General features: G+C 35.3%; 1 protein-coding gene across 1 annotated transcript in view; it reads right to left on the bottom strand.

The window, feature by feature from the left end:
- Positions 1 to 8,340: 8,340 nt before the first annotated feature.
- CIP2A (cellular inhibitor of PP2A) overlaps positions 8,341 to 24,772 on the bottom strand; it is a 45,172-nt gene continuing 28,740 nt past the window's right edge. The window contains exons 17-21 of the mRNA XM_045785258.2: positions 18,838 to 19,034; positions 16,278 to 16,391; positions 15,961 to 16,043; positions 15,110 to 15,249; positions 8,341 to 14,123 (exon numbers count right to left, since the gene is read on the bottom strand). Coding sequence (XP_045641214.1) covers positions 13,953 to 14,123; positions 15,110 to 15,249; positions 15,961 to 16,043; positions 16,278 to 16,391; positions 18,838 to 19,034 — 705 coding nt within the window. The 3' untranslated portion in view covers positions 8,341 to 13,952. The remainder of the gene's footprint in view (positions 14,124 to 15,109; positions 15,250 to 15,960; positions 16,044 to 16,277; positions 16,392 to 18,837; positions 19,035 to 24,772) is intronic.

The following is a 24,772-nucleotide window of genomic DNA, read 5'->3' as shown; positions in this document are numbered from 1 at the left end:
TAAGCTGTAGTGATACGAGGACAAGGAAAGTATATCAAGGTAGGACCCCGAGCCTCATGTCCCCGTTTCCAATGTGGGGCCTTCCCCTATACCCAAAGAAGAGACCATATTAGAATGTACACTTGTGGGAGGAGTGACTTTCAACTGCCTGTTGACATTTGGAAGAGCCTGACATTCATGACACCAGGCAGGTTACTGTTTAGAAACATAGACACTACAGGTCTATCCCTCTTTCTCTTGGAAGTGTGCGTCCTTAAGTATATTCTCCTCAGTTACTTCTCCCCTGTAGCAAACACACTGGACAGCCCTTCTCAGAGTGGAGAGAGATTTAATGCTTTCTCTCTGATGACTGAATGGGAAAATTTTAATTGGGATAGGAGGGAGGTTGGCTTGCCAATTTCTGAGATCCAGCTTTTCCATTATTAAACTAAATCTGTATTTTGACTCCTGCTTGGTGTTTTTGTTTGTTTTTAATTAAACATAACCCAGAGAGAAGAAAGGGTGCATGACAACTCCTCCAAGCCTCTAACAAAGACAATACAATTATAAGGAGATCTTTTTTTGCAACCCACAACCTATGAGGAATAATATTTAATAAAATAAAATGAAAATGTTAAAGGGACCAGAAATAATGGTTTCTGGAGGTAGAAAGGAATATGAGCGTAATAGGATTCTGTCCAGAAGGAGGAACTGAGTATCATGAAATAAGGGATCCATTATAGGAATAAATGGAACAATTGTGGAAAATGGGGAACCTGTGGGATCAGAGACAAGCTACTAGCTAACCTCCTAAAGCACCGGAGCAAGTTGGGAGCTTGAAAGAGACTATGGGCAGCTGCCAGGGGTAGACTGTGAGGAACAGGCAGTGATGTATAAGGAAAGCTGCTGTCTCCATGTCTGGTGGTGAGCCTGGGATGTGATGGGTCAGTAGGAACCCCAGGTGGGAAGAAGAGCTGAGCGGAGGGAATCTGGAATCACCTCGTTTCTCCGTATCCTCCTTCTTTCACTACACCTAACCAATGAAACCTTCAAAAAGTAATGACAGCTGCCTTGTCTTTCCAAACCTTATGCAGTTTCTCTTTTGACGAACTCCTTTAATCTTAAACCTTAAGAAACGGTTTGGGAAATACAGTTGCAGCCATACTTAACTTCCAAATAAAGACAACAGCAAAACCATGCCTCTACTCTATCCTTGTACAACCCAAACATACTCACTTCTCCCCAGAGGACACATAATTCCACATGTTGCCTCGGTCACGAGTGATGTCCATTCTTCTTTGGGCTAAATCACACTTGCCCTTTGATGTCTCGTAACCTAAATACTAGGCTACAAGGTTAACCACTACTAACACATCTTATGTTAGAAAACAGATGAATAGAAGATGGGACACAAGCAAAGAAAAATAACTGAGATTGAAAAAAAAAGAATACACACATTTATTTCACAGTTGGGATGAAATACTCATAACTACTGCAGTTCCTGTTTTTTGAAACTGGACATGTAGTCATTGCTGGTATTTCTAACTTCCTTCTAACACTAAGCTTTTCATATCCCTTTGCCCTTAGTAAACATGTTAGCTGGTCAGTTTGTTGCTTGCTGAGGTGGCGCAAACTGTCGTTCCTGAGTCATGAGCAGTTATTGTAGTTTTTCATTAATTTTCATCACAGATATAGGAGTACGAAGAGAAACCCCAGAAGTCCTCCTGTGTTCCAGACATTCTTCTCCCTGCCTTCATTGGGAATTCTACAGAATCATCATCTCAGCCAATACAGTTAGCCTCTTCTTTTCCTCTTGGTTCACTGGCATTAGAAGCTCAGAGTGGCCAGGTGCCAGTCTCAACTTCCAGTTTAACAGAACATTTGTTGTATCCCTTGGTGAAAGAATTTTACCCTGGCAACCAGAAACTTAAATCCAACAGAGCCTAGGATTCCAGAGATAGGAAGCTCAAATTTTGCAGGATCAATGGGAATAGAGAAGCCCATCCTACTTATATCCTTTGCAGAGGAAACATTTAATAAAAATTTTAAATTCTCTTGAAATAAAAATAGAACTTCTTAAATCTCATAAAGCACTTCTAAAACAAAACAAAACAAAACAAAACAAAACAAAACAAAACACCCCAGTTACATCACACCCTTCACGATTGGAAAAGAGATAAAAATGTCCATTCAAAGCAACATTAGAGGTCTTAAATAAATTGACAAAGTACAATAAAATGATAAGGAGAAATGAAAAGTATAAGGATTGGAAAGAAAGAAAACTGCCATTCCCCCCCCCCCCCGACAATTGGAAGTCTATATAAAAATTCAAAAGAGTGAATGAATAATTTGTAAGTAATTTTAGCAAGTTAGCTGGATACAAGGTTAATATATAAAAATCAACTATGTTTTAATATAACAGGAACAAATTAAGGCAGGAAAAAACTTTAAATCTCACAATGTTGAGTAAAAGAAGAAGGATACAAATGGATACATACTGGGTGACTCTTTTTATGTAAGTTTAAAACCAAGTAAAACAACTGTGGTGTTAGCACTACAGTAGTTACCTTTGAGGAGGAGGGAAGGACCGAGATCGAGAAGGGGCATGAGGCAGACTTTCAACTTGGGTAGTTGTTCACTGGTGTTATGTTTTGTGCACTTTCTACTTGTATATATTTTTCAGAATTGAAAATTTTTTAATATAATTAGAAAGTATATATTAATAAAAAGAAAAATGATAGAAGTAATAAACACATCCATGACCTGGGTTCTTTGAAATAGATTAATAAACTTCTGGTTGATCTAAAGCAGAATAAAAAGTAAAAGATTAAATACATAAAACAGGAAAAGATAATTGGGTGATAATTATAGATGCAGAGGAAATCAAAAGCATATCAGAATATTTCTTTGTTCAAACATATGCAAAACAATTGGAGACCTGGAATTAAAATAAATGATATTTTTAACAGAAATAAATTATTAGAATAACTCAGAATAGAAAAACAATTCTGAACAAACCGATTAACATAGAAGAAATTTAGAAGGCCATCATGGCACTAACTCTTTTCCCTCCAAAAAAAAAAAAAAAAAAAAAAAAAGCACCATGGTTTCTAAGGAACAAAACCCTCCTATTCTGCTTAAATTAATAGAGGAGCATAAGAAAATAAGTAAAATACTCTTACTTTTTAAAAAAGTAATCTCTACACTCAATGTGCGGTTCAAACTCATGACCCTGAGATCAAGAGTCACATCCTCTACTGAGCCAGCCAGGTGCCCCCATATTCTTAATTTTTTTAAAATCTAGAATCATGACACCAAACCCTGACAAAGTTAGCACACACAAGCACACACAAAGTGAAAACCATCTCACTTACGACTGTCATTGCAAAGATTCTAAATAAAATATTACCTAACAGAATCCATTAACCCATTTAAAATTTTCTATGACTAAGTTCTGTTTATTTCAGGAGTTTAAGAATCATCAAATTAAGGAATATATTAATATATTTCATCATATATTGATCCTACTTCTTTTCCAGGGCACATGGTAGGATGTCTCTTCCCTCCCTTCTTGCAGTTCCATGCTATCATGTAATTTACATTCATCAATAAAGTGAGCACCAGAGTAATGTGTGGGGGGGTTAAAAGTCAGTGGCTCCATTTTCCTCTACTATAGAGACTCTAATGCTCCGGATGATGGCTGCTCTGCAAGCCTGGGTCTGGGGGTAAGCGACATGCGGCTCGGCTGATGTGTAGCATCAGCAAGAAATAAATCATGTGGTTTTAAGCTACTGAGAATTTGAGGTTATTGATTACTGTGGTATAAACTAGCTCGTACTGATTGATATATATTAATACATAAAAAGAGGGAATAAGTCACATTATCTTTCATAGATGGCAAAAAATATGACAAATTTCATATCCATTTTATTACAATCCACTTCCAGTTTGGATAAATTCTGAATAAAACAGAAATGCCTAACTCACACTTTAAAACATATATGTATCTTAAATCAAAAGTTAGCATCATGCTTAACAGGAATATACTAAAAGCATTTCCATTAAAGCCAGGAATAAACAATGAAGTTCTTTATCACCATATATTTTTTTTTAAATTGACCTGGATAAGAGAAAGAAATATATGATTTAAAACTTGGAAATGAGGATATAAAATTTTTCTTATTTATAGATGATATAAATGGCTTATTATTATTTATAGTAGCTTTTAGGTGATTTTCTTAAGTAAATTCAGTGATGGTTTGGGTACAAAATAAAACCCATGGAGAGGCATATTATGTTTTAAAAAAGATGATTTAACAATGTAAAGAAGTCAATTCTCTTTATTCTATAAATCTAATATTAATCAAATGAAAGTGTCAATCATTTTTTAACTAGATAAAATGATTCTAAAATAATATGGGAAAAATTAATGAACAAGTACATTCAGGAAAATTCTCAAACAAAAAACAAGGAAGGACCAGTTCGATGAAATATTAAAATACTATCAAGATATAATAACACAAATTATGGAAGATAACAAATTTAAAATGAAAAAAATTCTTCATACCAAAAAAATACAGACAGTCCCCAATTTACAGAGGTTCAACTTAACTATTTTTTGACTTTACGAGGGTGCAAGAGAGATACACAATCAGTAAAAATCATTCTTCAGATTTTGAATTTCGACCTTTACCCAGGAGAGTGGCGTGAGGTACGATACTCCCGTGATGCTGGGCGGTAGCAGTGAGCCGCGGCTCCCAGGCAGCCATGGGGTCACGAGGGTAAACTACTGACACACGTACAGCCATTCTGTTTTTCACTTTCAGTATAGTATACAATAAATTAAACGAGGTATTCAACACTTCATTATAAAATAGGCTTTGTGTTAGACCATTTGCCTAGCTGTAGGCTAACGTAAGTGTTCTGAGCGTGTTTAAGGTAGGTTCAGCTAGGCTATCAAGTTTGGTAGGTTCGGTGTATTAAATGCATTTTCAACTTAGATATTTTCAGTTTACGATGAATTTATTGGGACATAACCTAAGTCAAAAATCAGTCAAACAGCTGGGAAAGATACTTGCAACTTTTATCACAATTTGGAAATTTTACTTATTAAAGACTACCGGCAATCCAATAGGGAGAAGATGGATAACCGCAGAGAAAAAATGGAAAGGGATTAAACAGTCAACAAAAAAGGAAACAGAAATAAGTACTTTCTGCATGTGTTACAGTCATTAAAGATTTAACACCATAATGAGAACCCTAGAACATTTTCCTAGGCATCAAGTAGTGAGAAAAGGAAGGTACAGAACAGTATTATGAAATGCTTTCATTTCTGTAACCCACCAAAAAAATATACATACGCATATACATGTTTGTATGTATTGCACATCTCTTTAAGGCTACGCAAAGAAACTGTTAACAAGTCAATGATTCTGCAGAAGGGAACTAGATAGCTAAGAGAGGGGTAAAAGAATAATATCACCATGTATTTTTTTTTCAACATTTAATAAAAAAATACTTAAAAAAATTTTTTTTAGTGTACTTTTAGATTTAGAGAATAATTAAGCATATAGAGTTCCATATACTCACCCCACTCCCTGGCAATTGATGCACCAATATGACATATTAACCATGGTGCCTGGATTACATTAAGGTTCACTCTATATATCGCAAGGATTTTGACAAATGAACGCCATGTACCCACCATTACAGTATCATACAAAATAGTTTCACTGCCCTAAAACTGTCCTGTGCTCCACCTGTTTATCCATTCTCCCTGCTATCCATGCTCCCCACTTCCGCTTGGCAACCACTATTTTTACTGTTGTGATAGTTTTTACTTTTCCAGAATGTCATATAATTGGAATCATACGGAGTGTAGACTTTTCAGACTGGCTTTTTTCACTTACGAATATGCATTTAAGTGTCCTCCATGTCTTTTCAGGGCTTGACAGCTCAATTCTTTTTATTGCTGAATATTCCATTGTATGGATGTAACAGTTCATTAAATCACACGTGGTTATGGCTTATCATTCTTTTCAGACATATTTGTATCTACGTCCATGAGCTGTTGTTCTGCAGCTTTCCTTTCTTGTAATGTCTGGTTTTGGTATTACAGTAACGATGGCCTCATAGAATGAGAATTGATTGGTAGAATTCATCAGCAAAACCATCTTGGCCCGATGCTGTGTTTGGAAGGTTAGTAATTATTGATTTAATTTCTTTAATATACTTCTATTCAGATTATCGCTGTCTCCTGGTGTGAATATTAGTAGCTCGTGTCTTTCAAGAAATTGGTCCATTTCATCCGAGTTATCAAATTTGTGGACATAGAGATGCTCATAATATTCCCTTATTATCCTTTTCATATTCATAGGCTCAGTAGTGATGACCACTTTCATCTAGTGGGCATGTGCCTCAAGGCAATAACCTTTACAAATACTTCTCAAAAATTTTTCTCCCTTAGTTGAGACTTGAGGGTTTGAATGAACTGGAGTTGGGTAGTTTTCTTCCCTCTGAGTCTGTTAAGGTTCCAGAGCTTTTCCTTGTTGGGTAAGCCCTTGTTAGGTTACGGAGAATGCTCCAGGCTAGTTTCAAAAGGATTTCTTTGTCTCCTCCCCAGGCAAACATGAACAGAGTTTTCTCTGATCTTCATTCCAACCTAGTGAGGCTCCCAGAGGTAAAACTCAGGACACTGTGGAAGTGTGGGTGCTCCTGGTGATTAACTCTCAAGCTAGTTCACAGAAGCCTCTAACAATTCATCAAAGTTACCATGTAAGCATTCCTACCGTGCTCATGCTTCAGAGAAGTTGATCTATATTCTCTGTATTCACGTGTCTCTCCAGTTTTTGAGGTTGTGGTTAGTCCTGTGACCTCAATTCTCTGATAAACCTGAATAAAGTAATTTTCAGTTTGTTCAGCTTTTTGTTATTGTGAGGGTGGAAGAAACAATTTCCAAGCACTTTGCTTGTCAGAGTAGAAACTGGAAGTTCATGTATATTTTCTTAAATTTTGAATTTCATAACCACGTGCTTATATAATCTATTCCTTACCCCCATCCCACTTCCAAGTAGAGAATTCCACTTATAGTTGTTAAAATTAAGGGGATACTATTGCCCACAGAAAGGGACAGATGAAAAAGGGACATAAATATAATTTGGTTAATACTGTGATCATCACTGAATGAGACATTTTACTACTTGGATCAATCCACATCAGCAACTCAAGTCTCTTATTTAGATTAGTAGTTCAAAGATAGCAGCAATTCAAGACATAGCTTCAATTAGTCTAATCTCAAAGGTATTTGCATGAAATACAACTCTGACTAAATGGTTCAGGGTGACCTTGCTTATTTTCTGAAAGTATTTTTACACAGCCAGGCTCAAGCATCTATAACTACGTTCTCTCTCCTCTAAATTCTATACAAATTTCCAATATTCTTATTCCTTGACCTTATAGCTAACGGCTTCAATTTTATTTCCGTAAACACATGCTTAAATCTTTACTTTGGGATATGCGGCTCTAATATTTTTGGACTTTTTAAGGGGCTAATATAAAAATGACGCTTCTAAATAGAAATATTAACATGTAATAGGAAAACTCTAATTTATATTAAGTGGGAAATGAATGAAGCTATTATAAATATGTGGTGGGTTAAGTAGCCAAGTATCTTTTTAAAGCCTGTTTGCTCTTAAAGTGTCCATAAATCTGTCAAAAGAGCTAGGAATATAACAGCATCCAAGTCTTAGACCTACTGTTTTGTTATTAAAATTTGGCAAACTTTTCTCAACTGTACCCTTTCCTCAATCTCTTCCAGGAAATTCAAAAATAATGTACAATTTCCTAATGAATTTTGTAGGTATATTAATCAGTTAGAAAAGCTGACACCCAAAAGAAGGCAGAGTTAAAGTATGAAAAATGTCTCTTTCAAAGAGAAAAATGTTTACTTAACACCGCTTAGAATAGCTATTTCATAGAAAAAATTAGGTAAGAGGGCAACCTAGACTAGCTTTGGTCAATAAGTCACACTAGAATATTTTGAAGATTTATTTAACTCCTAGAACTAAACTTGCCACCCTGTACAACTCTTGAAAATACAGAATCTTTACTGTTAATTTTATTTTCTACAATTGGTCACAGGTTTGATGAGAAATCAGAAACCAAGGATAAAGAAATAGAGGTTTCTACCCTATTTCCCTCCCAAAAGGGAGATAAACACTAAGAAATTACTGAAAGCCATCAGCTTTATTTTGTATTTAAGATTTTATTTAACTTATTTAGAGTGCATGAGTGGGGCGAGGGGCACAGGGAGAGGGAGAGAATCCCAAGCTGACTCCATGCTAAGCGTGGAGGCTCACTCAGGGCTCAGATCTCACAATCCTGAGATCATGACCTGAGCTGAAACCAAGAGTTGATGCTTAACTGACTGAACCACCCAGGCACCCCCTTATTTTGTATTTCTAAGAAAAATAAAAAAATTAATAACAAATCTATAAAATACGCATTATCTTCATTTTACAGATGAAACTTTCTTTAGGTAAAGCTAGAAGTTAAATTTCGATGTAGTTACAAAACTCATGATTTAAAACATGGCTTTAAAATTTTAAAGTAACATTTAGTTACAAACTTTAGAATGTAAATAAACAACAAAATCAAGCAATTTCATTCCTCAAAGGCAACCACTGTTTACCATTTATATTTATGTATTGCATATTTACACACGCCTGTATATCTTAGAGATATGCAAGTAAGTGAATCACCGCTTACAGTTTGGTTTCATGCTTTTTCCACATAACACACCGAGGATCTCTTCCCATGTGCCCATAGATTTAAAAATATTTTTTAAAAAGGCTCTGTTATTTTAATGAACGAATTTTACACTGTATACATGGGTTGTTTCCAGTTTTGTGCTACAATAACATGTGGTAATGCACATCCTAAATCTTAGTGCACATCCTTAAGATAAATTCCTAGAAGTGAAACGGCCTATAATCCATGTTTATTTTTTAATCATGTAGTTTGATCAGTATGTTTGAATCACCAGAGTTCTTTTCTGAAGATGTAATAAAAAGTTTAAATCTTTTTGAAACACAAGGGGCCTGGGTTTACTGTTCTTTAAGAATCCTTTCAGCTCTAACATGCTCTGATTAACTGTGGGTTTTATACAAATTAGTGTGTAGTAGTTAATATCAGTCTTTATTTGTGGGTAAATGAAAACCCTGCCTAATTGAACATGAAGAGTGTTGTCTTTTCCTAGGGCTAATCATAAGCCTTTTTATTTGAAGTTTGAGAAAAGCATAAGGCTATTCTAATACATTGTATCTTTTGGCTCTTTGAGATTAGTGAGATGAAATATAATTCTTGGAATAGTGTAGATAATGTAATGGAGAGGGAGAATCATATTCACTACTAAATCCCTGCCAAATGCGCAGCTACTTAGTGGAAAATTAGTTTTTAATAACATAATGAAACTGTAACCCAACCTACTCTATTGACTTTGAAAATGTCACTTGCTTATGCAGCACTGGCTAGAACTTACATAAAAAGCCCTTTGCTATATATCCTAGGATTATCCATCTTTTTTTGAGATACCAAGAGCATATAAACACTAGGTCCTTGGGAAATTAAAATAACTAAAAATGTGCATTTAGTTGGGAGGAAAGTTACTTCTCACATCTAATGATGTTTATGATGGGCTATTTGTAGTTCAATGCGAAGAAAAGCTGGTTTCTGATAATTATGGTACCTCTCATTCATGGTGATAATTAAGTTTTCTGAAGGTATTTTTGAAATGTTTAGATGAATACAAGCATAAACAAAATAAGCCTCAGTCTTTGCATGACAGGAAGAAAGTCAATTAGCTACAAAATGCTTAACAGAGTAAGACTTTAGGATTTCAAAGTGATTTGCAGATTCAAGGAAACCCATGATTTTTTAAAATTTTTGTTTCATCTCAGTGCATGGATTACAGAAGCATACAATTTCATTATCCATATTATAAGATTCATTATCCATATTATAAAAAAATAAGCCATCTACCTTTTAAAGGCATAGGTCATATTTTATTTGCTCATTTTTAAAAAATTATCTTGAGTGTAAACTCAGTGAATGCTGAAAATAAACAATTTGTTGCTTAATCCAAAAGACTTACTTATCATTATGGGTAATATGTGTTTGATATTTACTGGTGATCACTGAGGGAGCCAAGGCAAGTGAGCAGTTCTCAGACTGGGGCTTTTGGAAGGAAAATAAGATCCAAAGGGCCCTGTGGTTGAAAAAATATTCCATATGCTTAACATATCTATTATTTTCTTAAACTACAGAAAGCAAATCTCAAATTCTTCCCTTGTGAGAATATGCACACAAAAAAGTACATACTCTATTAACTGTAAAACTATAAATACTATATTTAGTTTTGTCAATGATGTAATAGATGTAATTTTGATTAATCTTCCCAGCATATCATGATATTAGCAAAATGTTCCATTTTCTTCCATTAAATGTTAAAAAAAAAAGTGGCCACCAGAGTAATAATTGATTCAAGCAAGAATTATCAATGAGTGCTGAAACTAGTGGGTGAAAGGTGGAAGAAACAAGGTATTTGCAGCATCTCCCTACAAGTTACTTATTATTTCAAAAAAGAAAAATAGTGTTATAATGAAGATACTACTTGTGTGTATTGTTGTGTGTAAATAGGTAAATATATTATGATGTTGAGAGCCAGGGTATTTCCATATAATTGTTTAGAGCAAAAATTATAACATTGTTTTGGGGTTTAATAATATATATAGATATATGTGTCAGCTATAGCATAAAGAATGGGGAGAACATAAAAGGACCAACACACTTACAGGGTTTCTACATTTTATACTAAGTAGTACAATATTAACTCCAAGTGGACTGTGAAAGTTAAGGGCTTGATTGCCAAGACAGATTAAAAAAAAAGCAAGACCGAACTGTATCTGTCTACAATCATAGGTTTTATATATAAAGGCACAGGTTAAAAGTAAATGGATAGAAAAATATATAATAGGCCAACAGAAAACATAAAAAGGCTGGAGAAGCTATATTTGTATCAAATAAAATAGACCTCAGACCTCAAGACAAAGTTTATCAGAGATAAAGAGATACATTTCTTAATGATAAGAGGGCCAATTAATCAGTAAGATATAACACCCAAGAGCAGAGCCTTGATTGTTTTTGTAAATAAAGTTTTATTAGAACACAGCAATGCCTATTTATGTATGTGCTGTCTATGGCTGCTTTCTTGCTACTGTTGCAGAACTAAGTAGTTGTAAGAGAGGCACTATGACTCACAAAGCCTGAAATATTTACTCTCTGGCCCTTTACAGAAAATGTTTGCTGACTCCTATAAAGTAATTAAGTCACAAACAGAGCATGTGTTTGGTTCATCAGTAGGTACATCAGAAGCAAGGCCATAAATACAATTCATAACTATTTGAAAAGAGGAAAAGAATCAAATTAAATGTTATATGAGTTTTAGGGAAAATAACTTGATTAGAAGTATCTTAACATATGTGAATGAGCTTCGGGTAGAAGTTGAAAGTCAAACATTCTCATTTGACTAAGAGTCTTAACTCAAGACAGAGTCTCATTATATCCTTAACATAAATAACTAGACTTTATGACAAATAAATACAACTAAAAGGACACTAATCTGACAATTTCCTCCCAAAACACAGCAGTAAGTTTTAATTTGTTTTTGCCCTGACATTAAATAGTTTAGTATAAACTTCAATCAACCCAATTTTAATAGAAGTCCATATCTAGTAAAGCGGCAAATGTAAATGGCAAACGGAACTGTGTTAATGTACACTTGGACAAACTCTTCATAGCAAGATTTTCAGAGAATTTGAACAATTCTAATATAATGATACATTTACTTAGTTCTACTTTCTCCATTAGGAAATGTTCATACACACATAGACACATAGAAATCATTTGTAAAACCCTATGATGCTGGCTCAAACTTAAAGTTTTTTAAAAAAGCACACACACACACACGCACACACACGCACACACACTTTGTTGTTTTAATCTGAGGTACACAGACCTAAAAAGCGAAAAAAAAAAAAAAGAGTACTCAACATACTAAGGTCAAGAAAAATAATGGGGACAATATGAAAGATGCTGTAAGAGACAGACTAGGATACACAGAAAAAATGAAGAGGATGATGATTAGGTATTCACCTTTAAAGCTAAAGCATATTTTTTTTTCTCTTTAGGGAGATCAGGAATGACACATTAAAACTGTTGTATTAAAAAAAAAGGTTGCTAAAAAATACATGGAATCTCTGCCTATATACATCTTCAAGAATAGGCAAATTGAGTGTCTTAAATAAATGCATACCTGCAAAAATGGACAAGATCTGCACTGTCCAGCAGGATGGCAGTTAAAATCTAAATTCTTCAGTTGCGCTAGCCGTATTTTAAGTGCTCAAAAATCACATGTGGCTAAAGCCTATGATACTTGACAGTGTAGAGAACATTTCCAACATTACGAAAAGTTCTATTGGGCAGCAGTGGTCTAGGCTCAGTGTCTTGAAAGTGTCTAAATTGTAAAAGTAGTTTGATTTTCCCTAGAGGTTTTGGTTTATTCATTTTACAGAATTTTTTGTTTTATTTTATAGAGCCTTTTGTTCTTCAGTCATATCTATTCATTTAAACATTTTTTCATATAAAATTGAAAATGACTACAATTTCAAAAGAGAAATAGAATGTAACCCTTATAGAACAAGTAGCAATCTAAAATATGTTACTCTGTACAATGCTTTTTTAAAAAATGTGCAGAACTATACAGAATGTATTCAAGAATGTAAAACTATGACAGTTTGATACTTAACATAATTACCAAATTATGAAAATGTCTAATTTCTAAACGTAAATTCAGATATACTATGGTTGAAAAATAGAAGTAAATCTAAGTTCACTTATGTCACATGAAGATATAAATGGGGAAGGCAACACCAAGCAAATTAATGGTTGGAAACTGTAGCAATAAAACCAACTAAAATATTGATACAAGAACTCTTCTTAAACACTATTTACAACATTTGATTCAAATGAAGAGTACTTAAATTCCCTTGTATTAAAGAAATACATGAATAAGGATATTTAACCTATGCCTTAAAATTAAATGGCCAAATTAAAAACTATTTAAATGAAAGACAACATATTAAATGCAATTCACATTTGAATTAGTAATAAATGTCTGAATATGTAGCAAGGGTGGAATCCAAGTTTTCTTTGTGCAAGTCAAAAGAAATTCATAATTGATTGGAAATGATATGGGCAGACCAACATGGTACATTTTAAAAAGAGTAAAAAAACTAAGGCTATCTCAAATAATTCTACGAATTATCATTTTTTTAAATGTGACAATGTATTCGTTTAGCACATCTGATATCTTCTAATTTTTTCACATTATTTCTGTAACTATTCATTGCATTTTTTTCAAATTTAGAATTTATACCATATATCTTACTGCATTTTAAATGCAGTAATAAAATTATTTTAAATTCATTGAATTTTCTTTTGTGCTATGTAGAGAAAAACTTTGCGGGCAATGCCACGCCTTCTTTTTTTATACTAATAACTGTATTTTCAATTTCTTAATCTTTAGGATTGTGATATCAAGAAAAATTGATTTTTAAATCTAATCACAAATGAGAATAAATTAAAAAACAGAAGAGAGTGGAAAGCAACTAAGGAAAAGGGAAAAACCTCAGAAAAACAATAATGGAGGTCAAGAAGAACATTCTAATATAAGAACCAAAGAAAGCTTTAAGCAATAAAAGCCAGAAACAGGACGTAAAACTTTTAAGACCAAATAAAAAATATTTATCAGATCAGGTTCTTTACTAAATTAATAATTTGATAATAATTTGCTGTTGTTCCGGAGTCACAAATTACCTCCCCTACCACACCTCCCCCGGAAGATAAATACATAACATCTATATACTGAGATTCACAGCTTCTGGACTTATTTTTCCACCACTTAAACTGTGGATCATTGCTATCATATGAGAGTGTTTGTTCAACTCCTCTTGCTGAAGTTTCACCAGCGACTCTTTCTCTTCCAAACGACCTTCTAATTGGGCCTTTTGAACCTCTAGGGAGGAAGCCTAGGAAATGGGGGAGGAGAGGAATTGAGGAAAACAAACTTAGCATGTCTTCCCTTCACAGATATTTTAAGACGTCCTATTTTTCATTTGTAAAACCACCATGTCAAAAGACACATTACAAATACATATTCTATCTTAGTTAATTAAATTTTATGGTAAGCTTAAGATAAGTAATTATTAAACAATATAATACAAATTGGAAAAACATATTCAATTTGTCTTTTTAAGTCAACATTAGCAGCTGAAATTTTGCAGAAAACACTACACATCACAATTCAGAATCACTATTAAGATGATCACATGAAAGCAGAACTAGGAAATCGGTAAATGTGGCATTAAATTTTATGCCTCTTCTGTCACTCGTGCTCTGTAGTTGTTCAAACGGTCATTTAATCCTGGCGTGTTCTCATCTTCCTGGTAGCAGATGGGCTAGAAAGTCCTATTCATAGCTACCACACACAAACAACCATAATGTGGAATGAACAGTGGACTTAGATTCAGAATACTGAATACTTAGCTTTGTGACAGACCCTCAGTAAGTAACTCAAGACTCAGTTTCATTTGTAGGTTGAAAATATTTAATATATATTAATATATTTGTTAAAGAGAAGAGGATTAAGAAAAATGTTTCAGAGTGCTTTGCAAATTATAAAGTTCTAGACAAATATGAACCACTGTTATTATTCCCATCCCTAAAAGCTTGGAGAGGCAGCCAAATACAGCCACCTGTAGGTGACATTCAGAACTGAGACCCTCTTTCTGTATTCTTTGCCCACTTAAAAGTAGTAAGTGCTGGTACACAATATGTATTTAGTAAGTTTTTCATGATTTTAGGAAAAATACAGGTTTTCACATTGTGAGAAAGATATTACATATCTTCTAAATGAAATTACTAAAGAATCAGAACTTTAATTTACCCAAGTTCACCTTTTCCACAAAATCAGACTTACTCATCTACTACCAATGAGAACTCAACAGATTCTTACCTTAATGCTCAATTCTTTTCTTATCTGTTCTGTTCTGTTTAATTCCTTTCTAAGGATATCAATGGTTTCTTCCTTATCTTCCCTTTCTTTTTGCAAGATTTTAATCTTTTCTTCTTGTACTTTTGTTTTTTGTTGCAAATCTTCAAACAAACAAACAGTCAGCTATAAGCTCAGAGGGTGGATACTGATGTTACCCTGAAAAGGTTTATTCGCCACTATGTAATTAGAGCAAAAGAACGACAACTGGGAAGATGAAGAAATACCTTGTTGGAAATAAAATTTCTACAGTATTTGATGAATAAAAAAACACCGTGGAACTCTTCCCCTAGGCCAGTATTCCATAGAAAATGCCAAATCTCCATGTCTTTCCCTCTTCCTCTGTTCCTGATATTATATGTATAGTTATGAGAGGAAAGACAATCCTCATAGCTTAAGGGTTAGAGAGATATAGAAAAGTATGAAAAATTAAATAGGCAGATGTCTGTGTTCTAAGGCAAATGAGTTAGAACAAAAAGGTTTTTATGGATCACTTCAGAGCTACTGCCATTAAGAAGCTGCTTACTAAAAGTTACCTAGCGCTGCCACCTGCTGTTATGTTCTTTTAAAACTCTTTCTTTTGAAAAGACCATCATTTCCTCTAACTCCCAGATTTTAAAAAAACATACTGCTTTTTCAATTTAATCAATCTAACTAAACTGCTCTGTAAAATGTTATGGCAAGAAAAGGGAAGCTGTTTAAAACATGACTTAAGATTTAAAAAAATGAGAGAACTAGAAAATAAAATTATGCTTTGATTTTTCTACCAATATATATTAAAATACAGACAATATATTAAATGAGAAGCTACTTACTTGCTAGCTTACATTCTCTGTCTACTAGTTGGTTCTGTACTTCTTTTCTCTGTTCTTCTTTCTCTATTAATTGGGCAATAGTTCTGAAGTTATAAAAATAGAGAAGAAAACATCAAGGAAATCTTCCTCTCCTCAACAAGAATTTTAAGAGAAAATTAATAAGAACAGTAATTACTTTTACATTTTGTCAAATATATATTTTATATCTAAAATAAGTGGTAATTCTATTAATTTTATTTGTAAAAAGCAATGCTCTGTATAAAGGGAATCACTGTTTTTGAAAAATCCAAAATAATTAGAAGAACTAGAGATTTTACTTTTCATTTTGTTGTTTGAAAGACTCATTCAACTTTTTCACTGTCTCAATTTGTTTATTCAGAGAATCACATGTCATCTGCAAATCTTTATTCTTCTTTTCAGTGGTTTCATTCCTGAAAAGACAAGATGAGTTGATATTTTTATGGAGGCAAACATATGATAGAGAAAAGAAACTGTGTTCTTTATTATTTCTTCAAACCAAACTTCATACACTGAAGAAGAAGAATGTCATGAACAAGCAGGACATAAAGAAAGTTAGATTAAACTCTAAAAGACATTAAAGATGTATTTTGGCTGATTTAGGAGGTTACATTTACTATAAAAAGTACAGGGCATTTACTGCATATATAAGGATATAGAGCCTTACAGATAACATTGCTCTACATAATTTGCTATATATATGATATTTTTATAGTTAGATCCAGAAAATTTTCTAAAACTTCTGTAAAAGGATGAAGTTTATTAAAAAATAAAACTTAAATCTGCCATCATTAGCCTCTTGGGCATAATGTATGTTTAATTAAAAATGTCGAATTAATGAAGTAGCTGAGGATACTAAACTTCTCTTATCTCTTTAGAGCTCTGCATCTAACAGTCCTGCTTAGTTTACCAGCAAAGTAAACACAGAAATACTTTCTAAAGTGATACTTTGACACCCAAGTATCTTAAGCATAACATGTCCTTTTTTACTTCACTAAGTACAAACTGGTAGCACTGGCCAAATTTGCCTACAAGTGTTTTATCTGTCCCACGTGGTTTTTAAAATTCTGAATTTGAATGCCTTTAGACAGTCCCTACCATTACAGATGACCTTTCTTTCCCCAGCCTACTTCATTATTTGTTACCTTCTGGCCCCAGAAGGCAGGAGTTTTACCTCTTGGCCCCTCACTCACTATCTGGAACATCAGCGGGATATTCCCATGGTTCCTGGAAACCACGTATTTCTGTGGGACCAATGCTTACTTTTTCTCACATCCTGACTTAACGCTGATAGTCCACTCTATCAGGGCTGCTCAAACAGAGCTTGAAGAAAGTTGTTGTTGGGAGAAAATATCCTGTTTAGGAAATTTTAACATCACAAATTTTCTAGATGCTATACATTTTCCAGCCTTCATTTTTACTGATGGGCAAATAAGCACATGGACCTTGCAGTTAAAATTTTCTCAAACTCTATATTAATAGCATAGATAGAACATTTTTTTTCAAATCTTAACCAATCTTTAATTATAAATTAAAACAAAAAACAAGTTAACCAGAATGCTTCAATTTGTATTGTTTGGTAGAAAATACATAATTGTTCTGGGTCTTCTTTATATCTCAGAAGATTTATTTATTTATTTATTTATTTGTTTATTTATTTATTTATTTATTTTTTAAAGATTTTATTTATTTATTTGACAGAGATAGAGACAGCCAGCGAGAGAGGGAACACAAGCAGGGGGAGTGGGAGAGGAAGAAGCAGGCTTATAGCGGAGGAGCCTGATGCGGGGCTCGATCCCATAACGCTGGGATCACGCCCTGAGCCGAAGGCAGACGCTTAACCGCTGTGCCACCCAGGCGCCCCTCAGAAGTTTTAAAATTGACCTAAAAGATAAAAAAATTTGACAAAGAAGGAAAACATGATCAATCTCATATTTTGTTAGTAGGCATGTAAGTTTGTACAGCCTTTTTGGAAGGAAACTTGTCAATCCATAAAAAATTTGAAAGCACATACCCTTTAACCCAACAATTCACCTGTAAGAATTTATTCCACAGATTGTTACAGTCACACATATAAGTAAACCATATTCAATGCCATTAAGGAGAAATACTCACTACAAACTTAGAGATGTTTTAAACACTAACACCTGAATTTCTATGCTATTTGACTGAATACTATGAAATTGTTCATATTCAATGCATTTGATGTACAGAAATGGCTAATTCATATAGCTCAACTTAACATGAATCATGACAACTAAGGTCATTCCATATTTATGAAATGCCTAACTGTGTACCGAGTACTGTTCCAGGCCTTAGGGGTCTGTCAGTGAACAAAGCAGACTTAACTTGTTCTTGAGGTGCTAACACCCCAGACGACTGAGGACTGTATGAATACCTGAAATATGCAGAGTCAACCGGAAAGAAACAGAGAGACCTGTATTCTGTTTCTGACTTTGATCCTGAGTTTGAGTAAACAATACTTCATTTACCTATAATGTAAGTTTCTTTTTTTTTTTTTTTTTAAAGATTTTATTTATTTATTTGACATAGAGACAGCCAGCGAGAGAGGGAACACAAGCATGGGGAGTGGGAGAGGAAGAAGCAGGCTCCTAGCGGAGGAGCCTGATGTGGGGCTCGATCCCAGAATGCTGGGATCACGCCCTGAGCCGAAGGCAGACACTTAACGACTGCGCTACCAGACGCCCCTGTAATGTAAGTTTCTTGTCAACTACTTAACTTATGGAATTATCAGAATATGTGAAAGTTTACAAAAGGATTTTAAGGCCACAGAAAAGAAATGCTGTGTGTTCATTCTAGATTCCAACTTTACACAGAAATTTTACTTTATTAATTTACCTCTGAACAAGGTCCATGTAGGATTTTGTCAGTATTTCATGTTCTTCAGCCACAGACTCTAATTTCCTATTATGTTGGAAGAGATGCTCGATATCACTCTGGGCTCTTTCTGATTCAACCTGCTGTGCCTTCAGCAACACACCAAGCTCTTCATTTTTTCTCTCAACTTCTCTCAACATACCAGCAAGTGTCCGTGCCTAAAACAAAACCAAACAGAACAGAGACTTTTCTGCTACCATGTATATAATATGCTCAGTTTCTATAATTTAAAAGGTTTACCAAGTATCTAATAGGCTAGCATCTATGGGGTTATATAAAGTTTTAGTAGTCATATATACTTATTACTTAACTACCTCTAATAAATCTAACACTGTTATAGTTTTTTACTTAGGAGATTATCCTGACTAGAATAATCTCAGTATGACCAGACTCATGGAAATGAACACAATTATAACAACAAGAAGGTAGCTCTACATCCAGTATTTAATTAAAAGGGTATGTGTGGTCCTTGGCGCTAGCCATCAACACTAAACCATAAAGTTTACACAAATCAGTTTTCCCATTTCAGGTAGAAATTAAAAATAAGATCTTAACTATACCACAGATGATTAAGCAAACACTTAAAATTAAGCTAGGACTATCAGGGAATACAACCAAAATTAATATGAAAGTATTTGTGAAACATTAAAGAAACAGAAAACTAGAATGAGAAGTGAACTCCCCCCAACACCCTTTAGCCTGAAAAATACTCTTATTCTGAAATGCCAGATAAAAACCTAAGCCCTTCTGTTTTTATGACAGTCTATAAAGCAGTAATACCCCATTATTTAGTGTTATTTTTATAAGAAGCTTTTCCAGTAAAATGGATAAAACATTAAATTCTCCAATAAAATACAAGACATGTCCAACAGACATAGAATATAAGAATGTGCTATGGGAAAGGAGAGGACAAAATGAGTTTAATATCGCTAATTTTCTTTGTTGGAATTTATGATAAATTCAACATGCTATCAGGCAAGACAAAGGAATCCATGTCAAAAGAAGAAAAGGAAAACATATGGTTATATTTATCCGTATTTTTTCAAAGATGTGTACTCTGAGAAGACTCTAAAGGTACTTTACGTGTCACTGATTTTAATGCCTCTCTCAAAAGCCAAATGACTTTATTATAGTTTATTATAAATGATATCAAACTGTTGAGATTCCATTTCTATCTGCTAGGAATTTCATATTACTGCAGTAAGCTCTCACTCCTAATGTACACACTGTGTACATATATGCACACAGCACAATGCCAAACTTTCTGAGCACCTACCATGTGCCAAGGACTGTGCTTGCTGGGGCCTAGAGATACCAAAACCATCTCTGACATCAAGGGTGAGGGGCAGGGCAATACAATTTTCACATGTGTGGGAAGCAGAGGACCAGAGACAGCTTCCTAAGAAATGGAGGTATTTAACCGGCTCAGAGAGTGCCCATCCCCATCCCCCCTTGCAGGGGACATGGAGACTCTACCCAAACAGGGTTGCCTGAGTATCAGCGCGGCAGGCGCCTCCCCCAGAAGGCAGGCTGAAAAATCAAGAAGCCCACAACCCGGGCGCCTGGGTGGCGCAGTCATTGAGCGCCTGTCTTCGGCTTAGGGTGTGATCCCGGCGTTCCGGAAAGGAGTCCCTCATCGGGCTCCTCCGCTGGGAGCCTGCTTCTTCCTCTCCCACTCCCCTGCTTCTGTTCCCTCTCTCGCTGGTTGGCTGCCACATAAATAAATAAAATCTTTAAAGAAGAAGCCCACATCCCTAAGATCCCTATAAAACAAGGGGCACGGCCTGGGACCCAGTCAATAATTTGGGCTCTGGACAACCCCGCAATCTCTCCTCATCAGAATGACAAGAAGGAGAAGCGACCCCCTCCCAAGCAAAGAAAAGACAGTGAGTCTGTGGCCTCTGCCACAGAAATAATGGATATGGATGTAACCAAAGTATCAGAAATGGAATTCAGAGTAACGATGGTCAAAATGATGAGTAGAATTGAAAAAACTATTAACGAAAAGGTTACTGAGAATATAGAATCCCTAAGGACAGAAATGAGAGCGAATCTGACAGAAATTAAAAATTCTATGAGCCAAATGCAGGCAAAACTAGAGGCTCTGACGGCCAGGGTCACAGAAGCAGAGGAACGGGTTAGTGAATTGGAGGATGGGTTAATAGAGGAAAAAACCAAAATAGAAGCTGCTCTTAAAAAAATCCAAGCCCATGAATGTAGGTTACGGGAGATTACTGACTCAATGAAACGATCCAATGTTAGAATCATCGGCATCCCCGAGGGGGTGGAGAAAAACAGAGGTCTAGAAGAGATATTTGAACAAATTGTAGCTGAAAACTTCCCTAATCTAGCGAGGGAAACAAACATTCGTGTCCAAGAGGCAGAGAGGACCCCTCCCAAGCTCAACCATGACAAACCTACGCCACGTCACGTCATAGTGCATTTCGCAAATATTAGATGCAAGGATACAGTATTGAAAGTGGCCAGGGCAAAGAAATTTCTCACGTACCAAGGCAAAGGCATCAGAATTACGTCAGACCTGTCTACACAGACCTGGAATGAGAGAAAGGGTTGGGGGAGCATTTTTAAAGCTCTTTCAGAGAAAAACATGCAGCCAAGGATCCTTTATCCAGCAAGGCTGTCATTCAGAATTGATGGAGAAATAAAGACATTTCAGAATCGCCAGTCACTAACCAATTTCGTAACCACGAAACCAGCCCTACAGGAGATATTACGGGGGGTTCTATAAAAGTAAAAAGGCCCCAAGAGTGATACAGAACAGAAAGTCACAGCCAATACAAACAAAGACTTTACTGGCAACATGGCATCATTAAAATCATATCTCTCAGTACTCAGTCTTAATGTTAATGGCTTAAATGCTCCCATAAACGCCACAGGGTTGCAGATTGGATAAAAAGAAATGACCCATCCATTTGCTGTCTACAAGAGACTCATTTCGAACCCAAAGATGCATTCAGACTGAGAGTAAGGGGATGGAGTACCATCTTTCACGCAAATGGACCTCAAAAGAAAGCTGGGGTAGCAATTCTCATATCAGATAAATTGGATTTTAAACTACAGACTATAGTTAGAGACGCAGAAGGGCACTATATTATTCTTAAGGGAAGTATTCAACAAGTGGATATGACAATTATAAATATATATGCCCCCAACAGGGGAGCAGCAAGATACACAAGCCAACTCTTAACCAGAATAAAGAGACATATAAATAAAAATACATTAATAGTAGGGGACCTCAACACTCCACTATCAGAAATAGACAGAACACCCTGGCAAAAACTAAGCAAAGAATCAAAGGCTTTTAATGCCATACTCGACGAGTTGGACCTCATAGATATATATAGAACACTACACCCCAGAACCAAAGAATACTCATTCTATTCTAATGCCCATGGAACATTCTCAAGAATAGACCATGTTCTGGGACACAAAACAGGTCTCAACCGATACCAAAAGACTGAAATTATCCCCTGCATATTCTCAGACCACAACGCTCTGAAATTGGAACTCAACCACAAGGAAAAATTTGGAAGAAACTCAAACACTTGGAGACTAAGAACCATCCTGCTCAAGAATGACTCGATAAACCAGGAAATCAAAAATCAAATTAAACAATTTATGGAGACCAATGAGAATGAAAATACAACAGTCCAAAACCTATGGGATACTGCAAAGGCAGTCCTAAGGGGGAAATACATAGCCATCCAAGCCTCACTCAAAAGAATAGAAAAATCTAAAATGCAGTTTTTATATTCTCACCTCAAGAAGCTGGAACAGCAACAGAGGGACAGGCCTAATCCACGCACGAGGAAGTAGTTGACCAAAATTAGAGCTGAAATCAATCAAGCAGAAACCAGAAGTACAGTAGAGCAGATCAACAGGACTAGAAGCTGGTTCTTTGAGAGAATCAATAAAATTGACAGACCACTGGCAAGACTTATCCAAAAGAAAAGAGAAAGGACCCAGATTATTAAAATTATGAATGAAAAAGAAGAGGTCACGACGAACACCATTGAAATTGGAAGGATTATTAGAAATTTTTATCAACAGCTATATGCCAATAAACTAAGCAATCTGGAAGAGATGGAATCCTTCCTGGAAACCTATAAACTACCAAGATTGAAACAGGAAGAAATTGATTTCTTAAACAGGCCAATTAATTATGAAGAAATTGAGTCAGTGATAAACAACCTTCCAAATAACAAAACTCCAGGCCCGGATGGTTTTCCTGGGGAATTCTACCAAACGTTCAAAGAAGAAATAATACCTATTCTCCTAAAGCTATTTCAAAAAATAGAAACAGAAGGAAAGCTACCAAACTCATTCTATGAGGCCAATATTACCTTGATCCCCAAACCAGGCAAAGACCCCCTCAAAAAGGAGAATTACAGTCCGATTTCCCTAATGAATACGGATGCCAAAATCCTCAACAAGATACTTGCTAATAGAATCCAACAGTACATTAAAAGGATTATCCATCACGATCAAGTGGGATTCATACCTGGGATGCAAGCGTGGTTCAATATTCGCAAATCAATCAGCGTGATACATCATATCAACAAGAAAAGACTCAGGAACCATATGATCCTCTCAATCGATGCCGAAAAAGCATTTGACAAAATACAGCATCCTTTCCTGATTAAAACCCTTCAGAGTGTAGGAATAGAAGGTACATTTCTCAATCTCATAAAAGCCATCTATGAAAAGCCTACTGCAAATATTATTCGCAATGGGGAAAAGCTGGAAGCCTTTCCCTTAAGATCAGGAACTTGACAAGGATGCCCACTCTCGCCACTATTATTCAACATAGTACTAGAAGTCCTTGCAACAGCAATCAGACGACAAAAAGGGATCAAAGGTATTCAAATCGGCAAAGAAGAAGTCAAAATGTCTCTCTTCACAGATGACATGATACTCTATATGGAAAACCCAAAAGAAGCCACTCCCAAACTATTAGAAGTTATAGAGCAATTCAGTAACGTGGCGGGATACAAAATCAATGCTCAGAAATCAGTTGCATTTCTATACACGAATAACGAGACCGAAGAAAGAGAAATTAGGGAATCCATCCCATTTACAATAGCACCAAAAACCATACGTTACCTTGGAATTAACTTAACCAGAGACGTAAAGGACCTATATTCTAGAAACTATAAATCATTCTTGAAAGACATTGAGGAAGACATAAAAAGATGGAAAGATATTCCATGCTCATGGATCGGAAGAATTAACATAGTTAAAATGTCCATGCTACCCAGAGCAATCTACACTTTCAATGCTATCCCGATCAAAATACCGAGGACATTTTTCAAAGAACTGGAACAAAAAGTCCTTAAATTTGTATGGAAACAGAAAAGGCCCCGAATCTCCAAGGAACTGTTGAAAAGGAAAAACAAAGCTGGGGGCATCACAATGCCGGATTTCAAGCTGTACTACAAACCTATGATCACAAAGACAGCATGGTACTGGCACAAAAACAGACACATAGACCAATGGAACAGAATAGAGAGCCCAGAAATGGACCCTCGGCTCTTTGGGCAACTAATATTTGATAAAGCAGGAAAAAACATCCGGTGGGAAAAAGACAGTCTCTTCAATAAATGGTGCTGGGAAAATTGGACAGCTACATGCAAAAGAATGAAACTTGGCCACTATCTCACACCATACACAAAAATAAACTCCAAATGGATGAAAGACCTCGATGTGAGACAGGAATCCATCAAAATTCTAGAGGAGAACATAGGCAGCAACCTCTATGACATCGGCCAAAGCAACCTTTTTCATGATACATCCCCAAAGGCAAGAGAAACAAAAGATAAAATGAATTTATGGGACTTCATCAAGATTAAAAGTTTCTGCACAGGCAAGGAAACAG

Source organism: Ursus americanus, chromosome 4 (genome assembly GCF_024610735.1).
Source record: "Ursus americanus isolate L20-20 chromosome 4, mUrsAme1.1.p, whole genome shotgun sequence".
NCBI classification, from domain to species: Eukaryota; Metazoa; Chordata; class Mammalia; order Carnivora; family Ursidae; genus Ursus; species Ursus americanus.
This window is presented reverse-complemented; position numbering and strand designations above follow the sequence as displayed.